Source organism: Lissotriton vulgaris, chromosome 6 (genome assembly GCF_964263255.1).
Source record: "Lissotriton vulgaris chromosome 6, aLisVul1.2, whole genome shotgun sequence".
NCBI lineage: Eukaryota > Metazoa > Chordata > Amphibia > Caudata > Salamandridae > Lissotriton > Lissotriton vulgaris.
In genome coordinates, this window is record NC_141694.1 from 714656430 (window position 1) to 714678841 (window position 22412).

Genomic DNA, 22412 nt, shown 5'->3' on the forward strand with positions numbered 1-22412 from the left:
AAAAAGAACAATTGATATGTACCAGACAAAAGAGGCTTTGCTTAATTTAAGACCGAGTAAAACCCAGGTCTAAACATAGCTTGAAATTGTTTTTGTTAAGCCCGGAGGCTCCTTCACAACATTTTAATGGTGTTGGAGGTTGTAAGAAGTTGGTAAACTGATAATCATCTGAATCCGGTAATCCAATGATACAAGAGGCTTTATTAAAGCTGAATACCACCAGGGAAGCGCACTAAAAGTGTATGAAGAGATGAGTCTTCAACTACTTACTGAAATTTGTTTTGCTTCCCTGCCCCCTGGCTGTGTTTGCTTCCCTGCCCCCTGGCCGTGCTTGCTTCCCTGCCCCCTGGCCATGCTTGCTTCCCTGCTCCCTGGCCGTGCTTGCTTCCCTGCCCCCTGGCCGTGCTTGCTTCCCTGCCCCCTGGCCGTGCTTGCTTCCCTGCCCCCTGGCCGTGCTTGCTTCCCTGCCCCCTGGCTGTGCTTGCTCCCCTGCCCCCTGGCTGTGCTTGCTCCCCTGCCCCCTGGCTGTGCTTGCTCCCCTGCCCCCTGGCTGTGCTTGCTCCCCTGCCCCCTGGCTGTGCTTGCTCCCCTGCCCCCTGGCTGTGCTTGCTCCCCTGCCCCCTTGCTGTGCTTGCTCCCCTGCCCCCTGGCTGTGCTTGCTCCCCTGCCCCCTGGCTGTGCCTACTCCCCTGCCCCCCTCGCTGTGCTTGCTTCCATGCCCCCTCGCTGTGCTTGCTCTCCTGTGTGTGTATGTGGCTCTTGGTGTGTGTAGGGCTCTGGGTGTGTGTAGGGCTCTGTGTGTGTGTGTGGCTCTGTGTGTGTGTGTGGGGGGGCTCTGTGTGTGTGTGGGTGGTTCTGTATGTGTGTGTGTGTGTAGGTGGCTTTGTGTGTGTGGCTCTGTGTGGGTGTAAATGCAATCGGTCATGCATTTGCGGGCGATTAAGCTATTGGCATTGTAAATGACAATGCCATTTATTTATGATTTTTTTTTTTAAATGTCATGAGCAATGCCAATAGCTCTACCTTTAATAATGCCGAGACCATTGCATTGTAAATGCTTGTTATTTTTCTATTTATTTATTTTTTTGATCAGGAATAATTCTTACACTCGTTGAAAGTCTATTTTCTCTTTATACCAACCGCTTTTTTTTCTTCCTAGATTTATATAGCGCGAACCTGACCCGAAGGTATCAGAGTGCTTTACATGAGCACCAGTTGCATTACACAAGGACACATTCATTTTTGTTAGGCACGGGGAGATTACGTGATTTTCCCAGAAGCACAGGATGTTGAGAGTCATTGCTGAGACTCGAACACGGTTCCCCAGATTTGAGATCGACCGCCCTAGCTATTAGGCTACATCTCTCCCACCCCTTGCCATTGAGCAGTAGAGAAGCAAGAAATGTGGTATTGGGGAGCAAGGGCTTACTGTTTGGAGTGGTACTGGAGAGTGATCAGTGGGAAGGGCAAATACCAATTTGGAGTATTGCTGCAGTAGGAGGGTCGAGTAAGAGAAAGGGGGAGGGCAGAAACATACACTTAGGGCAAGGCAGGGAAGAGCATGGATTCAGAGAGAGAGTAGGGAAAGAAGAGCTGGACGTGGAAGCGATAATGGAATTCTTGGGTGTTTTCTTATATATTCTTTCTACCTAGTAAGACATCAGGTTTTCAAGACATTGGTAATGATGTGTCCGGTTTGATAGAATCATAACTGCCACGTTGAAATGACCCGATCCCTTTATAGGCCCTAGGGATGTCACTGTTAGGGTTTTACTGCTGAATTGTTAGCGCTTACATCCTTGTTTTTTCTTATTCCCATACTGTGGGTACATTCTCCGTAATGACAGGTCCAGAAACTACTTGCATGTTTGTATGCTTTTATATATGTATTGGTATTTTTATAGCATGTACTCAGTTGGGTAGTATCATAACACTCTACATCAACTGAATTTTGGATGGAAAACGTGTGAGCCTAGAATCTCACAATTTTTCATCCAATCCCAGAATTAGATCACACGTCTCCAGGTTCCACTTTTGCAGCATCACTTTTAAACCCTGAGGAAGACATCCTAGGAAGAATCACTCTGCAAAGGGATGTCCTAGAGGCATAATGTGAAGAGGCGATCACCCAGACAATAATTCTACAGCTGAGAGAACATCAATGGAATCTACCCTAAGAGGACTCCTAATGGATGTCTCGGCCCTTTGCTCCTAGGAAGGTGCCACATGTCTCCTGGCTCAGATTTGATTTGATTTTGAGCTTAAATGAATGAATTCTCAGGGAATTGTGGGCTATACCTACTCTTTACTCATAGGATCTGCTGGTTCCACAAACCTATTGAGTCAATATAAACGCTCTATTTAGGATTCCCTTGCATGGTTCGTTAATCTTCTTTCCAGCAAGAAAGGAGAGGATTTTCAGGAGATAATCAAGAAGGATGTGATTTTTTTTTAAAGTTATTTTTATTAAACAATTGCTTAATACATCTTCATATACAGTATACATACAGGGTGTGGTAGAGCAACATTAGCTGAAGGAGTAGAACAATTACAAGCAAGTATGTCTCATTGTTACTGAGCCCGCCAACTTGGGCTCTGACCTCGCCTAGTTTAACAATTCTCCGGCTTCATGTAATTAACTTCTATAACTCAACTACAGGGTCCAGATTGTTTCCCATTTTTCGGGCACCCTCTACTTTGAAAAACCACCTTCTCTGCCTGCTGACACCAGTCTAAATCTTGTTTCCAGGCTGTAATGTTTGGTGGATCAGCCACCCCCATGAACTCTTGGCCACTCCCGATGCTGGCATAAGCCATGTTTTAGTGCGTTTGGGCCAGGTTCTCTCCCCTGTCACTACCAATAGGTGACAACGCGCCTCAACTGGGACCTGAATACCCAGTACAGTGGGCATCAACCGGGATACGCCATCCCAGTAGTGTTGGATTTTAGGACAGGTTCAGAGGATGTGGAAGAAGGTACCCACCTCCCCACAACCTCTAAGCCATTGGTTAGAGTCACAAAGGCTTAGCCTCTGTTGGAGTGTTTGGGCAGTGTATGACCTGTGTAAAATCCTCAGCTGAGTCAGTCTGAATCTTGCTCGTGTTAGTAATTTCTCTAGGACTCTGGATGTCCTCAGCCCAATCGACATCTTCCAGCAGTCCCAGGTCTGTCTCCCACACCTCCCTCAGAGGGCCCAACGGATCCGGAAAATTTTTCATAAGCTTATGATGCGCAAGAGAGAGAGCCTTGCTCACCAATGGATCCAGCAGCAACCTATCTTCTAGTGGGGAGTAGTCAGGTAGCAGCTCTGCCTCCAGTATGTTATGTTAATAGCCTTTTCTATAGCGCGTGTACACCCAGGGGTTTCATGGCGCTGACTAGCAGGAACCCAGATGGACAGAAGGGTTATGCCCAGGCCAGAGAGAAGAGCCAGGTCTTGAGCTGTTTCCTAAACATTAAGAGGTCAGTGCAAGAGCGGATCCCCAGAGGGAGGGAATTCCAGAGTCTGGAAGCAAGGGTCGCAAACCTGCATCCGCCCTGACGTTGCAGCTTGAATGTCGGCGTAAACAGAAGATGAAGATTGGCAGATCGAAGATTACGGGAAGGTGTGTACCTAGGCAGAAGGGTATTGATAAATTGGGGACTGTGAGCATGGAAAGATTTCAAAACGATACATGTTGTTTTAAATTCTACTCGTTGAGGGAAAGGGAGCCAGTGGAGTTGTTTTAGCAGGGGCCTGGCTGACTGCCAACGGGGCTGCTGGGGGTTCAATCTGGCAGCTTGGTTCTGGACCAGTTGGAGACGTTTGCCAAGATAAAGCGGGAGTCCCAGATAGATTGAATTGCATAATCCAGGTGTGATAGTACTAAAGCTATCACCACCTGGATCAAAGCCGACTGGGTTAGCATCAGACTAATTTTCTTTATCCTGCGGAGCTAGTAGAAGCAGGAGGATACCACCGTGCCCACCTGGGTTTTCAGTGAAAGATCCCTGTCGATGACTACTCCCACACTTCACCGATGTGGAGGGAGTGGGTGGAAGACCTAATTCAGGGGGCCAATAGTGTGGACCCCAAAATATTTGGCTTCTGCCATTAAGAATTATTTCTGTCTTGCCGGGGTTCAATTTTAAATGATAAGAGTCCATCCAGTAACGGATATGTAGCATGGTATCCTGGAATTCCCTGATAGAATCGGGAGAGCTGTCTATTGTGAAAATGAGTTGAAGGTCGTCTGCATAGTTAAATGTGACGGCCTTGAACTTTCCCAGGGACTGGATCAGAGGGACAAGATATAGGTTAAACAAAAGAGGGGACAACGAAGAACCCTGAGGAACCCCACAGGGAGTCGGGAGTTTAGGAGCAGAAAAGGGAGCCAGGCGGACCGCTTGAGTGCGGTCACTAAGGAAGGACCTGATCCAGCTATATGCTGAACTCCGGATGCCGGCTTGTTCGACACGGTCCAGTAAGATGGCATGGTCGACGGTGTCGAACGCGGCCGAGAGATCTAATAGGACCAGAGCCTGAGGTATTCCCTTGTCTGCATTGTCGCGAAGAGAGTCCACGACAGCAGTGGTGACAGTCTCGGTGGAATAAGCGGGCCGAAACCCCGCTTGGTGAGGATCCAGGTGATTAAAGTGTTCAATAAAATTGGAAAGGTGGGTGGTAGCGTGGGCTTCAAGGATTTTAGCCAGGTAAGTGATGAGAGAGATTGGCCTATAATTGGAGAGGACTGAGGAATCTGCACCTGTTTTTTTTAGGAGGGGTACAACTACTGCCTCTTTGAAGGCTTTGGGGACCACACCCTGTGATAGGGAAGCATTGAGAAAGGTCAAAATAGGGGCAGAATGGACCAAGAGAATTTCCTTTAAAATATACGGAGGACAGCAGTCCCTAGGGGAACCAGATTTTACCCTTGATATGAGGGTTTGTAAGGAGTCTGCATTGAGGAGTGGAAAGTGGTCGGAGGAGTGATCACTGGGAATCGGTGGGATGGCGTTCGGTTTGGAGGCAGTAGCTGGGATACTGGCTTTAATTGCAGAAATGTTATCCCGGAAGTATTGGTTGAGAGAGTTGCACAGGTTTTGGGTAACGGTCGGTTTGAGGAGAACTCCCTCCATGTTTGAAAACTTATTAACAATGGCAAAAATGTCTTTATACTTATTTTCAGAGTGGGTAATTATGTTTGAGAAATAAGATGCCTTGGCTTGAATGATGGCTTGCTTATAGGCAGTACGGGCAACTATATAGATAGATTTTGCATGTGGATCATAGTTTCTCCTCCAATTTTGTTCCTTTTGGCGGATGTCTAATTTTTTTGCCCTCAAGTCTAGAGAAAAGCACTTCTGAGATTCCGGACGACGGGCGGTTTTAAATTTTTTCAGGGGGGCGTGTAAGATATTAATTTTGGCACTTAAAGGTGTGTCTCAGCTGCCGATATCCGAACCGCTCCCCAACTGCCAGCTTATACTCTGTCTGCAGATCTTCAAATTTAATCATGACTCCATTCCGCCAAACATCTCCGAGGTGATCGATCCTGACGAGGCCCCACCTACGGAAGCCCAACAAGCGTCCGACTTCTCCCAACTGATCACTGTCCCTAATAGGGTTAGGTCTATTACTCTGAATTCCTGCCCCAGTAGTTTTGTGGCCGAGCGCCATGCCTGTATCATTGACTTAGTGTGTGCAGGAAAGTGTGTCTCACGTCCCTTACAATACAATGCCGCTGGATAACCACCAGGCCCCATGATATGGCGGTCTACCCGGTACGCTGGTTCAGTATATGGTGCAAAAACCCAGACATTTGCATTGATAAGCTGGGACACAAGGTAGTAACTCGACGTCTGGTACCATCAGCCCACCCTCGTAGACTCCCTGTTATATCTTAAAGAGTGCAATTCGGGATCTGCCTCGCCAATAGCAGGTTGCGCAGTGCCTCCGTCACTCGTTTAAAAGATTGCGCTCGGGACCTGGTAGAGGGTGTTTTGAATGACATAAGGCAGGCATGGGAGGGCCATCATCATGAATAAGACGGCCCGACCAATAAGAGAGATCGGCAGCCACAGTCAGTTAGTCACGTCCCTTTGCAACTTCTCCAGGTGAGAGAGTAGATTCAGTTCTAGGAAACTTTTCACCGATTTAGTGACCCAGATACCCAATTACTTAAATTCCTCCTGCTGCACCAGGGCCGCACAGGCTGACGTGAGGTGTGGAATCTCGCCTGGCAGGGTAAAAACTATTGCTTTACCCCAGTTTATCTGGTAGCTAGAATAGTTACCAAAGGTTCTGAAGATATGAATGAGCCTATGGAGTGTGTGGCATGGCTTATGTGCATAGAGCAAGATACCATCATCATACAGGGAGATGTGTTCCTCCCAGTCTCCCCAACTTCTATCCCATACACTAGGAGATCCCTACGCACCCACGCCGCAAGTGGCTCAAGAGTCATCGCCAAGAGCATAGGTGAAAGTGGGCACCCCTGTTGTGTGCCTCTGTGGACGGGAATTGCCTGGATATCACCCCGCTAACCCGGATGCTTGCCAATGAGTCAGAGTACAGAAGGCGAACCCACATGAAAAACTTTGGTCTGAAGCCTAGCCGGGCCAGGACCACAAACAGGTACGGCCACTCAATACTGTCAAATGCCATACAGGCATTAAGCAACAGCAACGCCGCAGCCTCCGTCTATGGGTTGCCGTCACATGCATTACTCCATACAGTCGACATAGGTTAAATTTAGTACTCCTCTGTGGCATAAACCGGGATTGGTCCGGGTGTATTTTCGTGGAGATAATGGGGCGCAGTCTATTAGCCAATACCTTTGCCAACACCTTGGCTTCGAAATTAAGAAGGGAGATGGGTCTATAGGAGCTGCATTGCTCCGGAGGCTTGCCTAATTTGGGGATGACCACTATTGCGGCTAGGCGTAAGTCTTCTGGCAATCGTTCTTCATTCCGTGCCACTTGAAACATATTAAGCATGGGTTGAGCTATCGAGTCCATAATACATTTATACATCTCTGCTGGCAGCCCCTTCAGACCATGCACCTTCCCAGATTGCAGCTCTCGTATGGCCTCGGAGACCTCTTTCACTCTCAGGTCTTGTTCAATTGCATCCCTGTTCCCTGCCGAGAGTTCCAGCAGGGAGCTGTCCCTTAGCAACTCTGTACTGTCCTCCCCCGTCTTGTCCAAGACAGCCTGTTACGTTGCTTTGTAGTAGGTTAGGTTACAAAAGCCTCAATTATTGCCGTTCTGGTCTTGCACAGCAAGCCATCCTGGCCCTGGAGCGCCAACACCCAGTTCTGATCTCTGCCCCTTTTCTCCAACCATGCTATTGGTTTATTGGCCTTATTGCCCACATCGTATATACGCCGCTGTGTGGCAACTGCATGCGAGCACGCAGCGTCTTCTTCTAGATCTCTTAACTCCCTTTGTTTGAGGCGCAGCTTACCTCCCAAGGTAGGGTCATTCGCCTCCTGTTGCCCCAGTCGTTTCTCAATTGCATCTATTTCCTGCTCTACATCAGCGCCCAGAGAGCGGCGCTCTTTCCTCCTACCCCCCATTTCTGCCTGAACATAGCTCCTCGCTACCACTTTGTACGCCTCCCACAACACATACTGTGAGACAACCGTACCAGTGTTTTCTACAAAGTATTGTTCGGTACACTCCCTAAACTTATCCTGGAATTTACAGTCCTTAAAGTACCAGGGATCAATGCATGGCAGACGAAAATAGTCCCGCGCCGAGCCCCGCAGAGAAACCTCGGTCGGAAAGTGATCTGATATACCCCTCGTTTTATGTTGCGCGTCTCTGAACTGTCCCACATGCACACCCTGTGTGAAAACGTAGTCTAGTCATGACCTACTACCATGCGCCGCTGATATATGTTTAGACTGTCTAGTGGATGGGTTGTGTGCTTTCCACAGGTCAGTAAGCCCCAATGCTACTACAAAGGCTTGCAATGACTCTGGGCCCACTGCCCAGGGGGATAGCATTACTCTAGCTAGGTTTGGGGACATCGTATCATTCATGTCCCCCCCCCCTCCCCCCCCAATATGAGGATACCCGGGGACAAGTCAAGAAGCAGTCTGCTGAGCTGCAGAAGTGGCTCATTATGAAGCTTCGGGGGGTATGTATGTGGAGCATAGATTGATGGTACAGACTTCCCAAGTCCTTGCCACATATCTACCCAATGGGTCGTTCCAAATGCAACCCAGTAGAAAGGGTATCGTATTCCTGGCTAGTATTGCAACCCCTCTAGAGCCAGATGTGAATCCCTTTATGTGCCAGGAGAGTGTACCCAAGCCTATTAAGTGCCTGATGGTGATTAACTTTTAGATGTGTCTCCTGTAGGAGATCGGTGGAATGTCTACATAGGTATTGTAGCACCATGGTTCGTTTAATTTTATCCCCTAGGCCTTTGACGTTCCATGATAGGACCCTTAGGACAGTCGTAATCTGGGTATCCATGTCCTGGCCGGCAAATAATGAAACCCACTCTCCCATTCCTCCACCCGCCCTTTGTATCGGCTTGTCTTGTATCCCGTATGTCGGTGTATTGAGAGCAAAAACAGCAAAACTTTAAACATGCAAAACTCATGACTGCACAAACTCTTCCCTATAACAAACTCCCCTCACCCTGCTACCCTGCACCGTAGGTCTAAAACTGCCCACAACCCCGATTTGCAGAGCGCCTGCCATCCTTTCAAAACAAGCACTATTTACTGGGTCAGCTAGCACCGCCACATCTTAACAGGTGACACCCCCGCCCCACTTCTTTTCTCACATGCAAGTATGTCCATTTGTATTCGAATGATTGGCCTCAGCCCTTACCTGGTCCGCAGCTGCAGAGAGGACTGATTTCAGTCCCTAAGTCATAATGTGTCCGGCACCGCCAAGGCTCCATGTCCAGACTTTTTGTGCCATGCTGCTCACTCCCACAGGCCAAGACCAGCCCCACCCCCAGCCACCCCACTCATTCGACAGGGCTCAGTAGATGGGCCATCCTGAGAGAGTCTTGCATCCATGTCATCTTCGTGCAACCCCCCCGGGGATCCGTCTGCTCGATTTCCACGTCGTTGTCGATCTGTTCCTTCCCCTGCTGTTGCTTGGCTGGTCTCCCACTCTCCAGCCAGTTCCACACCTCCTCTGGCATTGTGAAGTACCATGCCTTTCCGTTGTGCAGAACCCTGAGTTTTGCCGGGAACAGCATCATGTAGTTACTATTCTCTGCACGCAGTGCCCTCTTGACTTCATCAAAGGTATACCGCTGGCACTGCACCAGCAGGGTAAAGTCTGGGAAGAACCGAATCGTTGCGTTCTCATACAGGAAATCCCCTCTAGAACGAGCTGCCCGGAAAATGGCGTCACGGTTGCAGAAAATAAGGATCATGGCGATAATGGTCCTTGGGGGAGCTCCGGGTTTAGGCATAGGAATGGGTGTTCTGTGTGCCCTTTCCACGGAGAAGAAGTTTGAAATTCGTTTGGGCTTTAGGTGTTTGATGAGAAGTTCCTCCAAAAAGAGATCCATGCATGGGCCTTCCACCCCCTCAGGCTCACCCACCACCCTAATGTTGTTTCTTCGGGCTCTCCCTTCCTGATTTTCAAGTTTTGCGGCCATTATCGTATGCTGGTGGGCCAGATGTTGCACCCGCTCTTCCAATTTCCGAGTAGCGGATTGGAGCTCGCTAATATTTCTTTGCCACAGCAACCGTCTCAGAATTTTTATTCATGTCCGCCCTAAGTTACGTCAATAGTAACTTTGACCATCTTTAACTCAAGGGTTGCTCCTAGATCTTGGATGGCTGTCATTATGGCCCCCAGTGAGGGCTCCTGTGGCTCCTGCCTAGGTATCACATATTTAACCAATTTGTTGGGCTGGGTTGGGGGGGCACCCTCTGGTCTCATTGTGTCCGCCGCATGGGAACACCCTGGTGCTCTCCCCCTTTTAACAGCAGTCCCCTTGGGGAAGGTGGGCCTAAAAGGAAAATCTGAACTGCCAAAGGATGAATTATTTTCCCCCACTCTCAGGCTCAGGTCAACAGCTCAGGGGGCTGGATGGGCTTCTGCTGGTCTCCACTCCCGGGTGCTCTCACCTCTTTGCTCGATTGTGTGGTGCGTGACTCACTTTATCTATGCTTCTAGCAGTATACTGTCATTCTGGCGTCCAGCCAATAAAAGGAAGTACTTGTTCCGTTCCCTCTCAGTTTTAATTCTATTGGGTCTCAATCTTCTCCCAGGTATGCCCCCTACTTGCCCCAGGCCGATTGTGGTCTGGTACCTGCCCCCAGCTCCAGCCAGGCTCACTCTGCAACCGCCCAGGCTGTGTCTGTCTTGTTCAGGAGGGCGGCCCGTCTCCTCCAACATGGGCTGCCTCATCCGGCAACACGTGTGAAGTGAGACAAATGCAGGGGGCTGGTGATCCCCCTCAGGGTTCTCACCTTACTCTGCTGCTTCCCCTTTCCACTGTCCCGGGTGGCAGGGGTACCCGAGAGTGCTCCTCCTCACGTCTCTTTTCCAGCTCAGTTGAGGCAAGGGATCGCACCCCTGCCTCCAGGTCACCTGCGGTCCAGGCAGCCGGTGCAGGGCCTCGTCTCGCCCGGCTTTCGATCCGCTTCTCCTCGCATCATCCTGGCCCTTCCCCCGGACACTCCCTGTGCATGCCTCCTATGTCCGGCATCCGCCTGGAGCCACTAGCCCCCCAGGAGCGTCTTTATCGGGTCGGCAATCTTCAAACAAACCGGGAGGGGCCCGGGTTTCCCCTAAGCCCAGTGTCAGTGGATTAAGTTTGAATGTCAGGGGAAGAAGAAGGGTCGCCGCGCAGCTTCCAAACTATGCGGCCATCTTGGCGGATGCCAAGCCACGCCCCCCAAGAAGGATATGATTACCTTCAAAAGTGTAATAAGTACAGCGATAAAAGCAGATGAATTGTCTTTGGTCTGTCAATAAGCTGCCCCCCTCGTTGCGTCTTAGTTCACTTACTCTGGAGACCCAATAAAAAGAACTTCACCTTCTCTTTTCAATCTCTTAACTCATTAAATCCGGTGTAGATGACAAAATTAAACAAGCATTGGCATAGGCAATAGGTCTCGCCTTTGGGAGCTTAAAAAGTGTTTTAGCCAGAGCTATAGGCTTTGCCAATGTTTTTAAGCCTTGTTATAGAGCATTGTGGCTGCTGTGCAGCATGTTGAAAAGTTATAATAAAAAAGTGTTTTTTGTTACTTATAACTATAAAATCAAGAAGACATTATGTACAACTGAACGTCCCAATTTAAAAAGAATAAACATAAAAATGTCTTATTTTTTTGTCCTTGCAATTCTGGCAACTTCGTCCTGTGTTTTCTAATGTTGAGGTGGTGATTAGTGATGCTGAGGTGGTGCTTAGTGATGTGGTGGTGGTAAGACATGGTGAGGTTGTGTTGCAGTGGTATTTAGGTGGTGCTTAGTTGGTGCTAAAGTGGTGCTGAGTTCTGTTCAGTTGATATTGTGTTGAGGTGATGCTTGTTTGATGCTGAGGTAATGTGCGCTGTAGGATATATTTTTAAAGAGATTTAATAAATTACACAATACATCATTTAAGCCCTGAAAGGCAACCTCAGAAGAAAGTATCACCTCCTCCAAAACCCTCTATGTTACAGAAAAACAGAAATGATTCTGAAAAGCCTTAAAAAGAATCTGCTCGCAAAATACCTACTTTTCACTCACGGTCAACAACCCATAAAACTTGTGATTTAAGCATTCTTGTACAAAACAGACGGCATAACATTACAGGAAATAGAGAGCTTACTGCAGCTCTTTTATTGCTATGAAAGACTTATATACTATGCGCCTATTCAATGCTCCCCCAAAAAATGTGATGTGTTTTTCCTTTGGCTTGTCTGACAGTTTAGACAAGAACGTCATTTCTTTTAATATGGGTGTTTGTTGGTAATTAGTGCAATAGTTAATCTCGACTGGTCCCAGTTGAATACTCTTTTTTGGGGGGCAGGGGGAGTTGCAAAATGCAGACAGTCCTATTTTAGTATCTCATGCTTGCAGACTGAAAATTGTGAAAGTCAAACTACAGATGTGGTCTTTGCAGAAGAGCAGCTGGCAAAGGGTTTGACAACTACGTAAGGAAACATGTTGAAGCACTTGCATTTTGAGTAGTTGGGAATGCAACAGCAGTGTAGTGGAAACAGCCGCACGTGTCCATGGAAGTCTTCTTATGGATGTGAAACACTCCCAACTCTCCCTCTATGACATCATGCCCTGAGGCGTCGGCTCCATGCTGTTATTTCTAAATGAGTTAGCTCTTGTTCTGTGTGTGTGCCCGTCCCCTATTCAAGCTTTCGGGAGCGCGTGCTGCAGCTGTAGTTTACACCTTTTTTGCCCACACATGTGCGCGATGCAGTGTAGGAATGGCTGTTTGGTATTGGGGTTGGGGGAAAGCAGGCACAGTGGAGTTTTAATGTCGCCATGGCGTATTGAAATCCAAAGTAGGGCGAGACACCCCCCTCCATCCCCCCCAAAAAAGACTGGAGTCTTCCGAATCCGAACTTCTGGTCTGTGTAACCTGAAACTGTCCATGCAAAGTGAGGAATATAATGAGCTGTGTCCGGGCGGACAGAGAATGAGCGCAGATCTTTATCCAAAAAGAATGTCAATTGATGACACTGTACTTGTTCTAAAGATCAAGATATCATTACTTGTTATTGTAATTTGTTGTGTTTGGGGACTTTAATGGTTTTGTATTTATATGTTTCATAGCATCAAGCCGGAGCGCTACTTTTAACGCAATTATGGTCTCACTGCGAGGAGCACAGTGAAGAAACGCTGTGACCACTTGGGTCTGATCTAAGTAGGTAAACAAAAGCTCCAGAGGTTGGCGGACCTCGCACATGGAGACCGCGCTGCAGAAAGCCAGTTGTCTCCTGCTTTGGGGTCCCTGGGAAGGGGGGTGGACTGCGAGTGTGCTCAGGGAGCGTTTAACAGCATAGGAAACAAATGGAGCATCTCTTGTGTAAAGAAAGCAGAGGAAGTGCGGCGGCCGTGAAGCGGGTGCCGCGCTAAGCAAAAGAAATAAAACGCTTCGCTTGTGTAAAGTGCTCATTGAAAATTAAAACAAGTGGGGAAGAGTGAATCAAAATATAACATGGCGCCTAAAGTAGACAACGAGAAAGCATCAGCCGGAAGGAAAGCTCAAGCACGGCAAAAGAAGCCGGCACACGTAGTAAACAAAAGTCGAACACTTCTCACTACAATCCAAAAACACAAGCAGAAGCAGGTAAAAAAATAAAGAGTCCTCACAGAGTATAATTAATACCAAAAAGAATAAGAGCACATGTAACAGAGGCAGTCCTCAAGGGAGGTTACAAAAGTCCAAAAGGAGCGACTCTTAAGCATATTCACCGAACAAAAGCAGGCATTTATGAAGGGCAGTAACCGGAACCAATGGAAAAGGTGGGCATTGCTTGAAGCCCATATTGTAAATAAAGCATGTCTCAAAGAGACAGTGCATGCGCTGCCAAGGCGAGACCTAAAAATGAAGACGGATGCAAACCTCTGAGAATTGAAAAAGTAAAATAGACTTTTTTGGTAAAAACTAACACCACAGTGATCCTATGTCGTTCTGGAAGAGGCTCTTGCAACAGGACCAAAATATATTTTCTCAGCAGCAGACAATTTATGGAGGCAAAGGAAATTGGCCACCTGAAGTGTCCGTGGAAAAAAGACCCTACCTGTCACCAAACAATGATTCTGACATCCTACCCCCAGTGTTCCTCATCCCGGTGGGGGAGAACATCTCAAACAATCACACTGCATAGCAGATGTTAGGGAATTAAAAATTGGTGCTTGATATTGTGCAGGCATTATTTCCCGGGCCACCTGGTAAAGGAATGCCTGGAAGATCAATGAAGCCAGAGCTATGCAGTCCAATATCTTGTGCGATGTTCAACAGAAACAATATGCAAGCTAGAGCCTTATTTCAGCAATCACTGGAGGATTTTGGAACCTGAATGGATGATCTATTTTAAGAGAAGGTATCAAAGGGAGCAACAATTCGATTTCAACATGTTGCAAATTACAGCAACCCATAATGCCGTAAGTTCTTACTGAATGACAGCTGCACGAGCATCAACCACCTCTACAGCTACATTATGTCTGCAATGTATTAGCTGAAAAAATAGGGAGGCTTGAATTGTGGGGGACTCAAAAGGTAAGCTTACCAATCTGGTACTGGCTGTTGGAGAGGAGCCTTCACATTACACAACGCTCAGGCCATCAAAACTGAAAAGACAAATGAGCTCAACAGAAATAGTTTTGAATAGCATAAGAGGGTACCGGTGTTTTCTGATGTTTTTGCTTCATGACACTGCCAAGGCATCAGCTTATTCACAACTGAAAAAAATATATAAAATGCCAAGACTGTGTCATGAACCAATGGGGGGGGAGATCTTTTGACAGACTTGTGAAGGAAATGCCTCTGTTTTCCTCAGATCCCAGTGCTTCTATGGGTGATCTCCCAAGTTCAAGCAGTGCAAAGTGAAGATGATTCTCATTAATCAAGACGAACACAATCTATAATGATATCCAGATCTACTGCATATGGCCATCTATCCAATCAAGAGTCTTCTGTGCTGGCCAGACACGTCCTTCAGTTTGTCAGGCAAGATTCTAACTATAGCCTTCGATCACTGAGATCAACCACGTTGCTCTAGAGTGTCCAGTTTGGATTCATGAATGTCCCAGATGTCCAACCTGGGACATGCTTTTAAGTGTAAGAGTTTCAGCATTTGGTGGCAGGAAGATCTGCAAACCTTCCACAATGAAAAGCTATTGCCTTACCTTTACCTGGCGAAATCAGCGAGAGATTGCTTCTCTCTTGAGGTTAACTCATATGCTATTGCTGCTTATCATATGTCCTTCTTAAGCACATATTTTAAGGTCTCGCCTAGGCAGCGCTTGCGCTGCCTCTTCCAGACATGCTGTATCTAGGATATGAGCTTGAAAAAAACGCCCATCATTTTCATTGGTTCTTGTTGCTGTCCTTTAGAAATACTGGCTTTTCATAGGTGAGTACACTTAGTAGTCCCTCTTTTTGGAATTTTGTATCCTTCCATGAGGACTGGTCCTCATACATGTGTTCTTACTGATCAGGTTATTTATACTTAGAGAGAACTCATTTTAGGTTGGCCTGCCACTTCTGTCCCATCATTTGCTTGCCCTTGCCATCCCTTTAGTTCACTAGCCTCACCCTTCCCACAACACTGCTTCTTGCTTCATTTCCTTTATTCTTCCCGTGCCCCCCCCACCTCACCCCTCACAGCACTCTTCACAGGCCTCCACCACCCCTCTGAGGCCACTGCTCGTTTTTTGTGTTACTTTACAAATGTTTTAATTTATATAGTACACTCAGGTCATTAAACAATCAACTCATTATCACATGATCACAAAAAGCCTCTGCTAGATCCCCTGCAGCTGGCTAACTATAGACCGATCTCCCTCCTCCCTGCTCTGGCGAAGGTGATGGAGAAACATGTTCAGCATACTCTTACCACCTTTATTGAGAACAACAAACTGCTGCATGACTCCCAGTCGGGTTTTCGTGCGAATTACAGCACGGAGACAGCTCTGGTAGAGGTAACCGACGCCATCAGGGAGACGCTCGATCAGGGGGGAAAGGCTATGTTAGTCATGCTGGACCTGCCGGCGGCTTTTGACACCGTCCCACACGCAGGTCTCCTTTTAAGACTCAGGGAGATAGGTCTGCGGGGGACGGTGTTGGACTGGTTCCAATCCTTTCTTGCTGACCGCCGACAGGTGATCTGGGCTCCGCCGTTCTCTGCAGAAATGCCTTCACTGGAGGTGGGGGTGCCTCAAGGGTCCATTCTGAGCCCCACCATCTTTAACATATACATGGCCCCTCTGGCGGAGGTAGCGGAGGCGTTTGGGGCCCGGGTCATCTCATACGCTGATGACACCCAGCTCCTGTTTACCTGCAGGAAGGGAGAGGTCTTCGACGGCGGCAGAATCAAAGACTGCTTGAGCGCAGTCTTTGCGTGGTTTCAGCGGCACAGCCTTAAATGCAACTCAGACAAGTCTGAGCTGCTCTTTTTCGGCTGTGCCCCTGATCCTGGTTGGAAGACGTGGTGGCCCCAGGACATGTTCCCCCCTGAGAAACCATCTTTTCAAGTGAAAAATCTTGGAGTTGTGTTCGACGATGATCTTTCGTTCCGTCCACACATTCTGGGATTATCAGGGAAATGTTTCGGCATCCTCAAGATGCTCAGGAAATTCCTCCCACTGCTCTCCCTGCAGTATCGTAAGAATGTAGTCCAGGCGCTTGTGGGATCTCGTCTGGATTATGCAAATGCGCTTTTTGCAGGCCTACCAAAGTATCTTCTATCCAGACTGCAAATCGTCCAGAATTCGGCGGCCAGAGCCATCTTTGGCTTGCCTAGGAGAGCCAGTGCCTCATCGCTACTAGCTAGGCTGCACTGGCTACCGATTTCTGGCAGAATCAGATTTAAACTCCTTACATTGGCGTTTAAAGCCCTTCATTCTGTTGGTCCCAACTATCTCAGGAAGCGTATTGCTTTCTATGTGCCACGGAGGTTGCTGCGGTCAGCTGACTTGGCCAAAATGGAGGTGCCTGCGGTCAAACGTGCCCGGATGGGCGGCCGATCCTTCCAACATGTGGCAGCTTGCCTGTGGAACGAGCTCCCACTTTCTCTCCGGAAAGCGAATAACCTTCTGGCTTTTAGGAAGGAGTTGAAGACTTTGCTCTTCACTAAGCAATCATTGTGACTGTAGCGTGTCTGCCTTTGGTTTCATGGTTTCTTTCAGGCCTCTTTGCTAAAGCGCCGGGACACCCTCTCGGGGTAGCCGTGCGCTCAAAAAGTACGGCTTAACATTAACATTAACATTAACATGATGTTGAGCCTGACAACAGACTCGAAACGGGATCCCCAGCTCACCAGCCGGCAGCTCACATCGCTATGTCATATCCTTTGCCTAGTCATGTTGCAGGGTGCAGGACCATGTGTGCCAAAAGAGGTCCCAAGGGACACCCAAGGGACACCCAAGGGACACCCAGTGATAGCCTGTGGTACTGCATCCTCACAATACCAATAGCTCCAACTCCAACAAATGCAAGACCTATTGCATTTCCAATGCTTGTTTCTTTATGCATGTGATTTCCCCCAGCATGGCAGAAACTCCCTGAAAGGTCTTAATAAAGTGTTGTCAAAGTTTGTGACCACATTTCGAGCCCATACATACAGTGTAATATCAACATTTGTCTAGTAAATTGTCTAATAGAAAAGTGTCTTACTAGAGGTAGTCCCTTCAAAAATAGTTGGTGAGCTTCTGACTCTTTATGCGCAGGAACCATACTGGAGCTCCCTTCTAACTCTTCATTTTTCTTGCCTTGGCTTAGTCTGATGTAAAGTGTCTTGTATCTTAGAATGGTACCAGAAAGCTTAATAGGACCTTTCACAATAAGCCTCATTGTAGTAGGTGGAAAGCAACCACTGTTGCTTTCTTGAGAAATGTGCCTGTTCCAGGAATTTTCATGACTGCCATATTGAGACCAGTTCATATTTTTGCCACCATGACTGTATTGATTTGAACTTCTGGTGAGTCAGGTTTCCCTGTAAAACTGCTTTACATCAGTGTTTTTTTTAAAGTTCCTGGTGCGAGAAAAATGAACCTCTTTGTTTTACTTTGCATGAGTATCAGAGAGAATTTCATGACAGAGAAGAAAAAATATTTGTAATCCAAATTGTCCATCATTACCTTTATCTCTGAATTAATAAACATCGCACCTTCCCCCTCGGGGACCAGGACCTTAGAAACTATTGGGAGACTTCAGTGTGACTTCAAAAATGTAATTGCTTCACAGGTTCAACTGTGTTTGATGGGACAGGTGCGGATTCTAGAATTCTTAATTGAGCAGAGGTACTTCTTGTTCTAATTACAGCCTAGGCAGAGAGAACCACTTGCTGCTTAATGTTATTTATATTTGTACACCTATATAGGCTTGTTTTCTGTTATAAACTGTTTTCAGGTTGAAATCGTATCATTTTTTAAAGTATGTTCTGGGTTCCTGCATGTACTTGTTGGTATTCACTATAAATAATTACAGAGTGAAGTTTGTCTAACAACATCCCAGTGGATCCATTTAATTGGGACTCTTCTGAATATCGCACTGCCAAGAGCTTTCCCTTCTGTACTTAAGGTGAGCTTCTCCCATCAGGGAAATCGTGGAAATGTTTCTGTGCTACAGGTCCATGATGATGTGTTCTATGCTGCTAGGCTTCATGCAGAGAGGTTGTCCACAATGCCAGGCTACATATATGGTCTTTGCAGACGCAATCATTCTCAACTCTCCTTCCAACTGGCAAAACGTGGGCCATTATCCCTGCCACAAGTGCAGGTTGGGTTTACCAGAGGCCTTCCCAAATATAACTGGCAGCACATTGATCAGATCAGTCCGCCTTTCCTTAGATGCTCAAGGTTTTCTGTGATGTACCCTAGAGTTGAGATGGAGTGTGCCCCTGCCTCCCATCCCCCATAGCACCTGTAGTGTGTTTGACCCACACCTCAGCAAACACAAAGATCAACCATAGGCGCTTTGGCCTTCCCGTGATATGGAGTGAGACACAGCGTTGGGCTTTAGGGTAATGAGCGCCCAGCTTTGCGAATTCTTATTAATGAGTGTAATTGTTGTCAAGTCATTAGGCTTTACAGAACTTGCAGTGGTCTCAATTAAGTGATTATAGTTACATGGCAGACCTTTATCTGCTGCTTGCTAGGGAGAGTGGCCTATGTGTTTTTTAATTGTCTGTGATTCCCACACAACTGGGATCTTTGCTCATACATATAGGACAAGGATGTTACATGTGTGAACTTACATGCGTGGTGAAAAAAGTACATTGAGTATGTGTAGTGCATGTGTGACCATGGCTACACTATCTTCTATTGTCTATGGTCCGAATCCAAGTGATATCTAAGATGGATGGTCAAAGAGAGAGAACAACCAGCCTATTTGACCTGGAAGGCTCTTTCAGACTTTCAAGAAATCTTTCTATTGGACAAGACTGGAGAGTCCTTTTAAAGCTGAGGAGTCTCCTCTCCCCACTGTTCTCCTCAGTTATTTCCTGGCCCTTTGTGGTTTGAAAAGGTTACCCCCTTCAAATTCACCGGCAGCTGCGTGGGACAGCCCAAGTCTCTTTTGTGCCGTTGTTCTGGGTTTCTTCTTCGATGACATTATGAGCGCTGGAAGTTAGTACACCTGCTGGTAAAGCACAATGTTTATTCTGTTCTCAGAACTTTCAACTACAAAACTTAAAAACAAATACATTCTCAGGTAGGTTGGTCAGACGGAGAAAGCAATTGTTTATTTTCTTTTGCAGTTTTTATCGGAACACCCATACTTTTTTTAACATGCTCACTATTTCTGGCGAGTTGGATTTACTGACCTTTGCGGTTCTCCTTTTAATTTGGCTTCAGTAGAATCCCATCAGCCAACGAGCAAAATATAGAATTTTCTTTCAGGAAGACATCCTCCATCTCAGGAGCGGTTCATAGTATCACCCAGTCATACATTGGATCACTTTAACTTAAAATACCTAAAATCTCTCTTGGTTGCACATGGCCTGATGAACTTGAGCTAGCAGTACATGAAGGCTGTCTATAAAATGATATGAGTTTATAAAAAATCATTATTGTCCTACAGCAATTTCAGGTGCCTTATGTCTGATGACTAGTTCTAAAACATTACTATGTTGCATCAGTCCTAAAATCTATATGATTGCTTCCCTTTATTCATGATTCATATTAAAAGCCAGATGACCTATTCACCTACATACCTGGCAAGAGGTCTTGAGCTAGTAACTCTTCTCACACCTTGCCTTGTTAGCCTGACCAAGACACTTCTTCAACAAAAACATTGGAAATTATTAGTGAGGAACCAAAACCCTTGGATTCACCCGCAGATGGGATGGAAAGCAGATCCCATTATGACAAATTGGCAGTGTCCTTGAAAGCATTTTATTTAGTAATGTAGAATTGTTGCTAAGATTGTTGGAAGATGCATGATCTCCTTTAGTGCTGTAAGGCCACAACAAAAGTGAATGTGCACTATACAAATTTCTCTAGCATAAGGTTCCATAAAGTGTTGCATCCTGTTTAGCTGAACTCATTCTCCAACAGAGTTAACAGTGGATTTGGCATCTTAAAAAGAAGACGACAAATACCAACAACTTTACGTTTGGAGGAAAGATATGCATGCCATTTATTGTTACAGATTTCAGTCTGGCTAGAGGCACATTGATATGGCCATAGAGGGAATGAGATATTTAAGAGAAAGTTAACAAAAGGTGGTTGGCACACTAGTGAAAGTGAAATAAATATCGGTAGATCTCTCAATTTTCAGTCTCCAACTTCTTAAAAAAATAATATCTGCCTTTCGCCTCAGTATAGGATAGGCAGTATGATTACCGTTGACAGGGTTGGCCAGAATTAAAATATCACCCATTGCAGAAGGAGAAAATGCTTCTCGGCAGTAAAATCCACATCTACGGGTTACCAGCGATGGTACATTTATTGTTAATCTGATTAAAAGAGTAAATATTGCCACAAAATAGTTCTACTTACGACCCAAAATTACACCAGGTCTCAGCTGATAATAAATTAGCCACAATCAACTACTGTTAAACTGATGTGTATGTTAGGGGTAATCCCCAAACCCTTTTGAAATGACAAGGGAGAGGTGTTTTGCCTTTTCCCTGATATTTGCGAATTCTGATTAGTCAATGGTATAGAAGGCAACACATTTTATTCCTAGCGGCATATTTTAGCAGTTGGAATGCTAGAAATGCTGAAAGTATTATTAGCACAGGCAGTAATATGTAATTGCATCACAACCTATTTTACCGACTGGCTGACCAGTATTCTCAACAGAATAGTAATACAACTGTGCTGGAATGTTTTCCACAGTGAGGCCATCTTGTTGAAACATTATTAAGACATTCCTATGACAAATAGCTCAAAATATTTTATGATTCCATCCAGTATTGATTTGATGATTGCCATGTGAGCACGGTGCCAGAATATTACCAGCATGGCAGATCCAGAACATCTAGGTCTTCGTAAAAAGCAGATTTGGAGCGTCTCCTCATTAACTATTGTCTTTTCTCTCTTTTTTGTCATCAGATGGTGAGAAGAAGTATCAGCTTGTAATTCATGGCATTGAGCCCATGCTGGAGACACCAGTGCAGTGGTTAAGTGAACATCTGAGCTACCCTGACAATTTCCTCCACATCAGTATAATTCCTCAGCCCACGGATTGAGCACAAAAAACTCTTTTCCAGTTCGAGGCACCTTGGACTGCTTCATCAAGGGGCATGACAGACTTATTCTTATTTACTTTTGTCATTCTTAGTGGAGCAACCCGACCAGAAGAAAACAAAAAAATTGCTGTTGCAAGCCACAGATGAAAATTCATTCTAAAACAAGATAAAGACAACCGACCTGGTGTGTCTCTCTGTCGCCAATGATGCTCTGCGTTGTTGTAACCAAACCTTAAGTACAACAAGTCTGCTGTCCTTTTCTAAGGCTGAACGTTTCACAGCCTGAGAAGCAAATGGGAAACCTAGGTACCAGTCGATTGGTATCTCTCCTAATGAACTAGGGTATTTCTTAGCATAACTGTTGGTGCATTTTAGCTACAGGGAGTGGAAACATGTTTACTTTTCCAGAAAACGGTACCGATGGAACCTGTCACCAATTTTTGTAAAACATGAAATCACTGTACAGTCATCACTCCTGTTTGCGAATGTTATGTTTACTGGATGCTTGTTAGCATGGTCAAGAACAGTTGTTTACTTGGGTAAGATAGCAATCCTCTTACCCACAGGCCGTAGGTTCTTCGGTTAGAGGCACTGCTTACCTTTGAGCAGACTCTCCCAGGGCAGTAGACATGCATTATACAAACTGTTAATGTAAGTGTTCTCCTTTTCAAACGAAAATTTCAGTAAAATCGAATCGTTTCTCTTGAGATCTCGCTTTGTAGTGCTTCTTTTATTATATTTTCTCGCAGATCTGTATGTTCTGATATGTTTTAAAATTGGAATTTTCCCCCTTATTTTACTCAACTATTGAACCTTGTGGTAACAGTCCAGCACTGGTTGCCCTTTTCAATCCCAAGAAAATGCTTCTAGTATGGAATAAGGAGACGGTTAGTTTGCATGCGGTTCTTCACCTTATTCTGGGTTGAAACCATTCCTTCAAAACAAATTGTAACGCCTAACACAAAATACTTCTGGGTGAAGAATCATTCCTGAAAACAAAACCTACCAGGTCAGAGTACTGCCTTCTCCGAAGAATGTCATCTGGTTCAGAGTTCTTGTCCCTAACCAATATGGGTCGG

General features: G+C 46.2%; 1 protein-coding gene across 2 annotated transcripts in view; it reads left to right on the forward strand.

Moving 5' to 3' along the window:
* The window catches only part of ATG5 (autophagy related 5), a 599844-nt gene extending 577804 nt beyond the window's left edge, over positions 1-22040 (forward strand). For both annotated transcript variants that reach the window (XM_086926702.1, XM_086926703.1), the window contains exon 8: positions 21197-22040. In XM_086926702.1, coding sequence (XP_086782828.1) covers positions 21197-21333 — 137 coding nt within the window. In that variant the 3' untranslated portion in view covers positions 21334-22040. The remainder of the gene's footprint in view (positions 1-21196) is intronic.
* Positions 22041-22412: the final 372 nt, after the last annotated feature.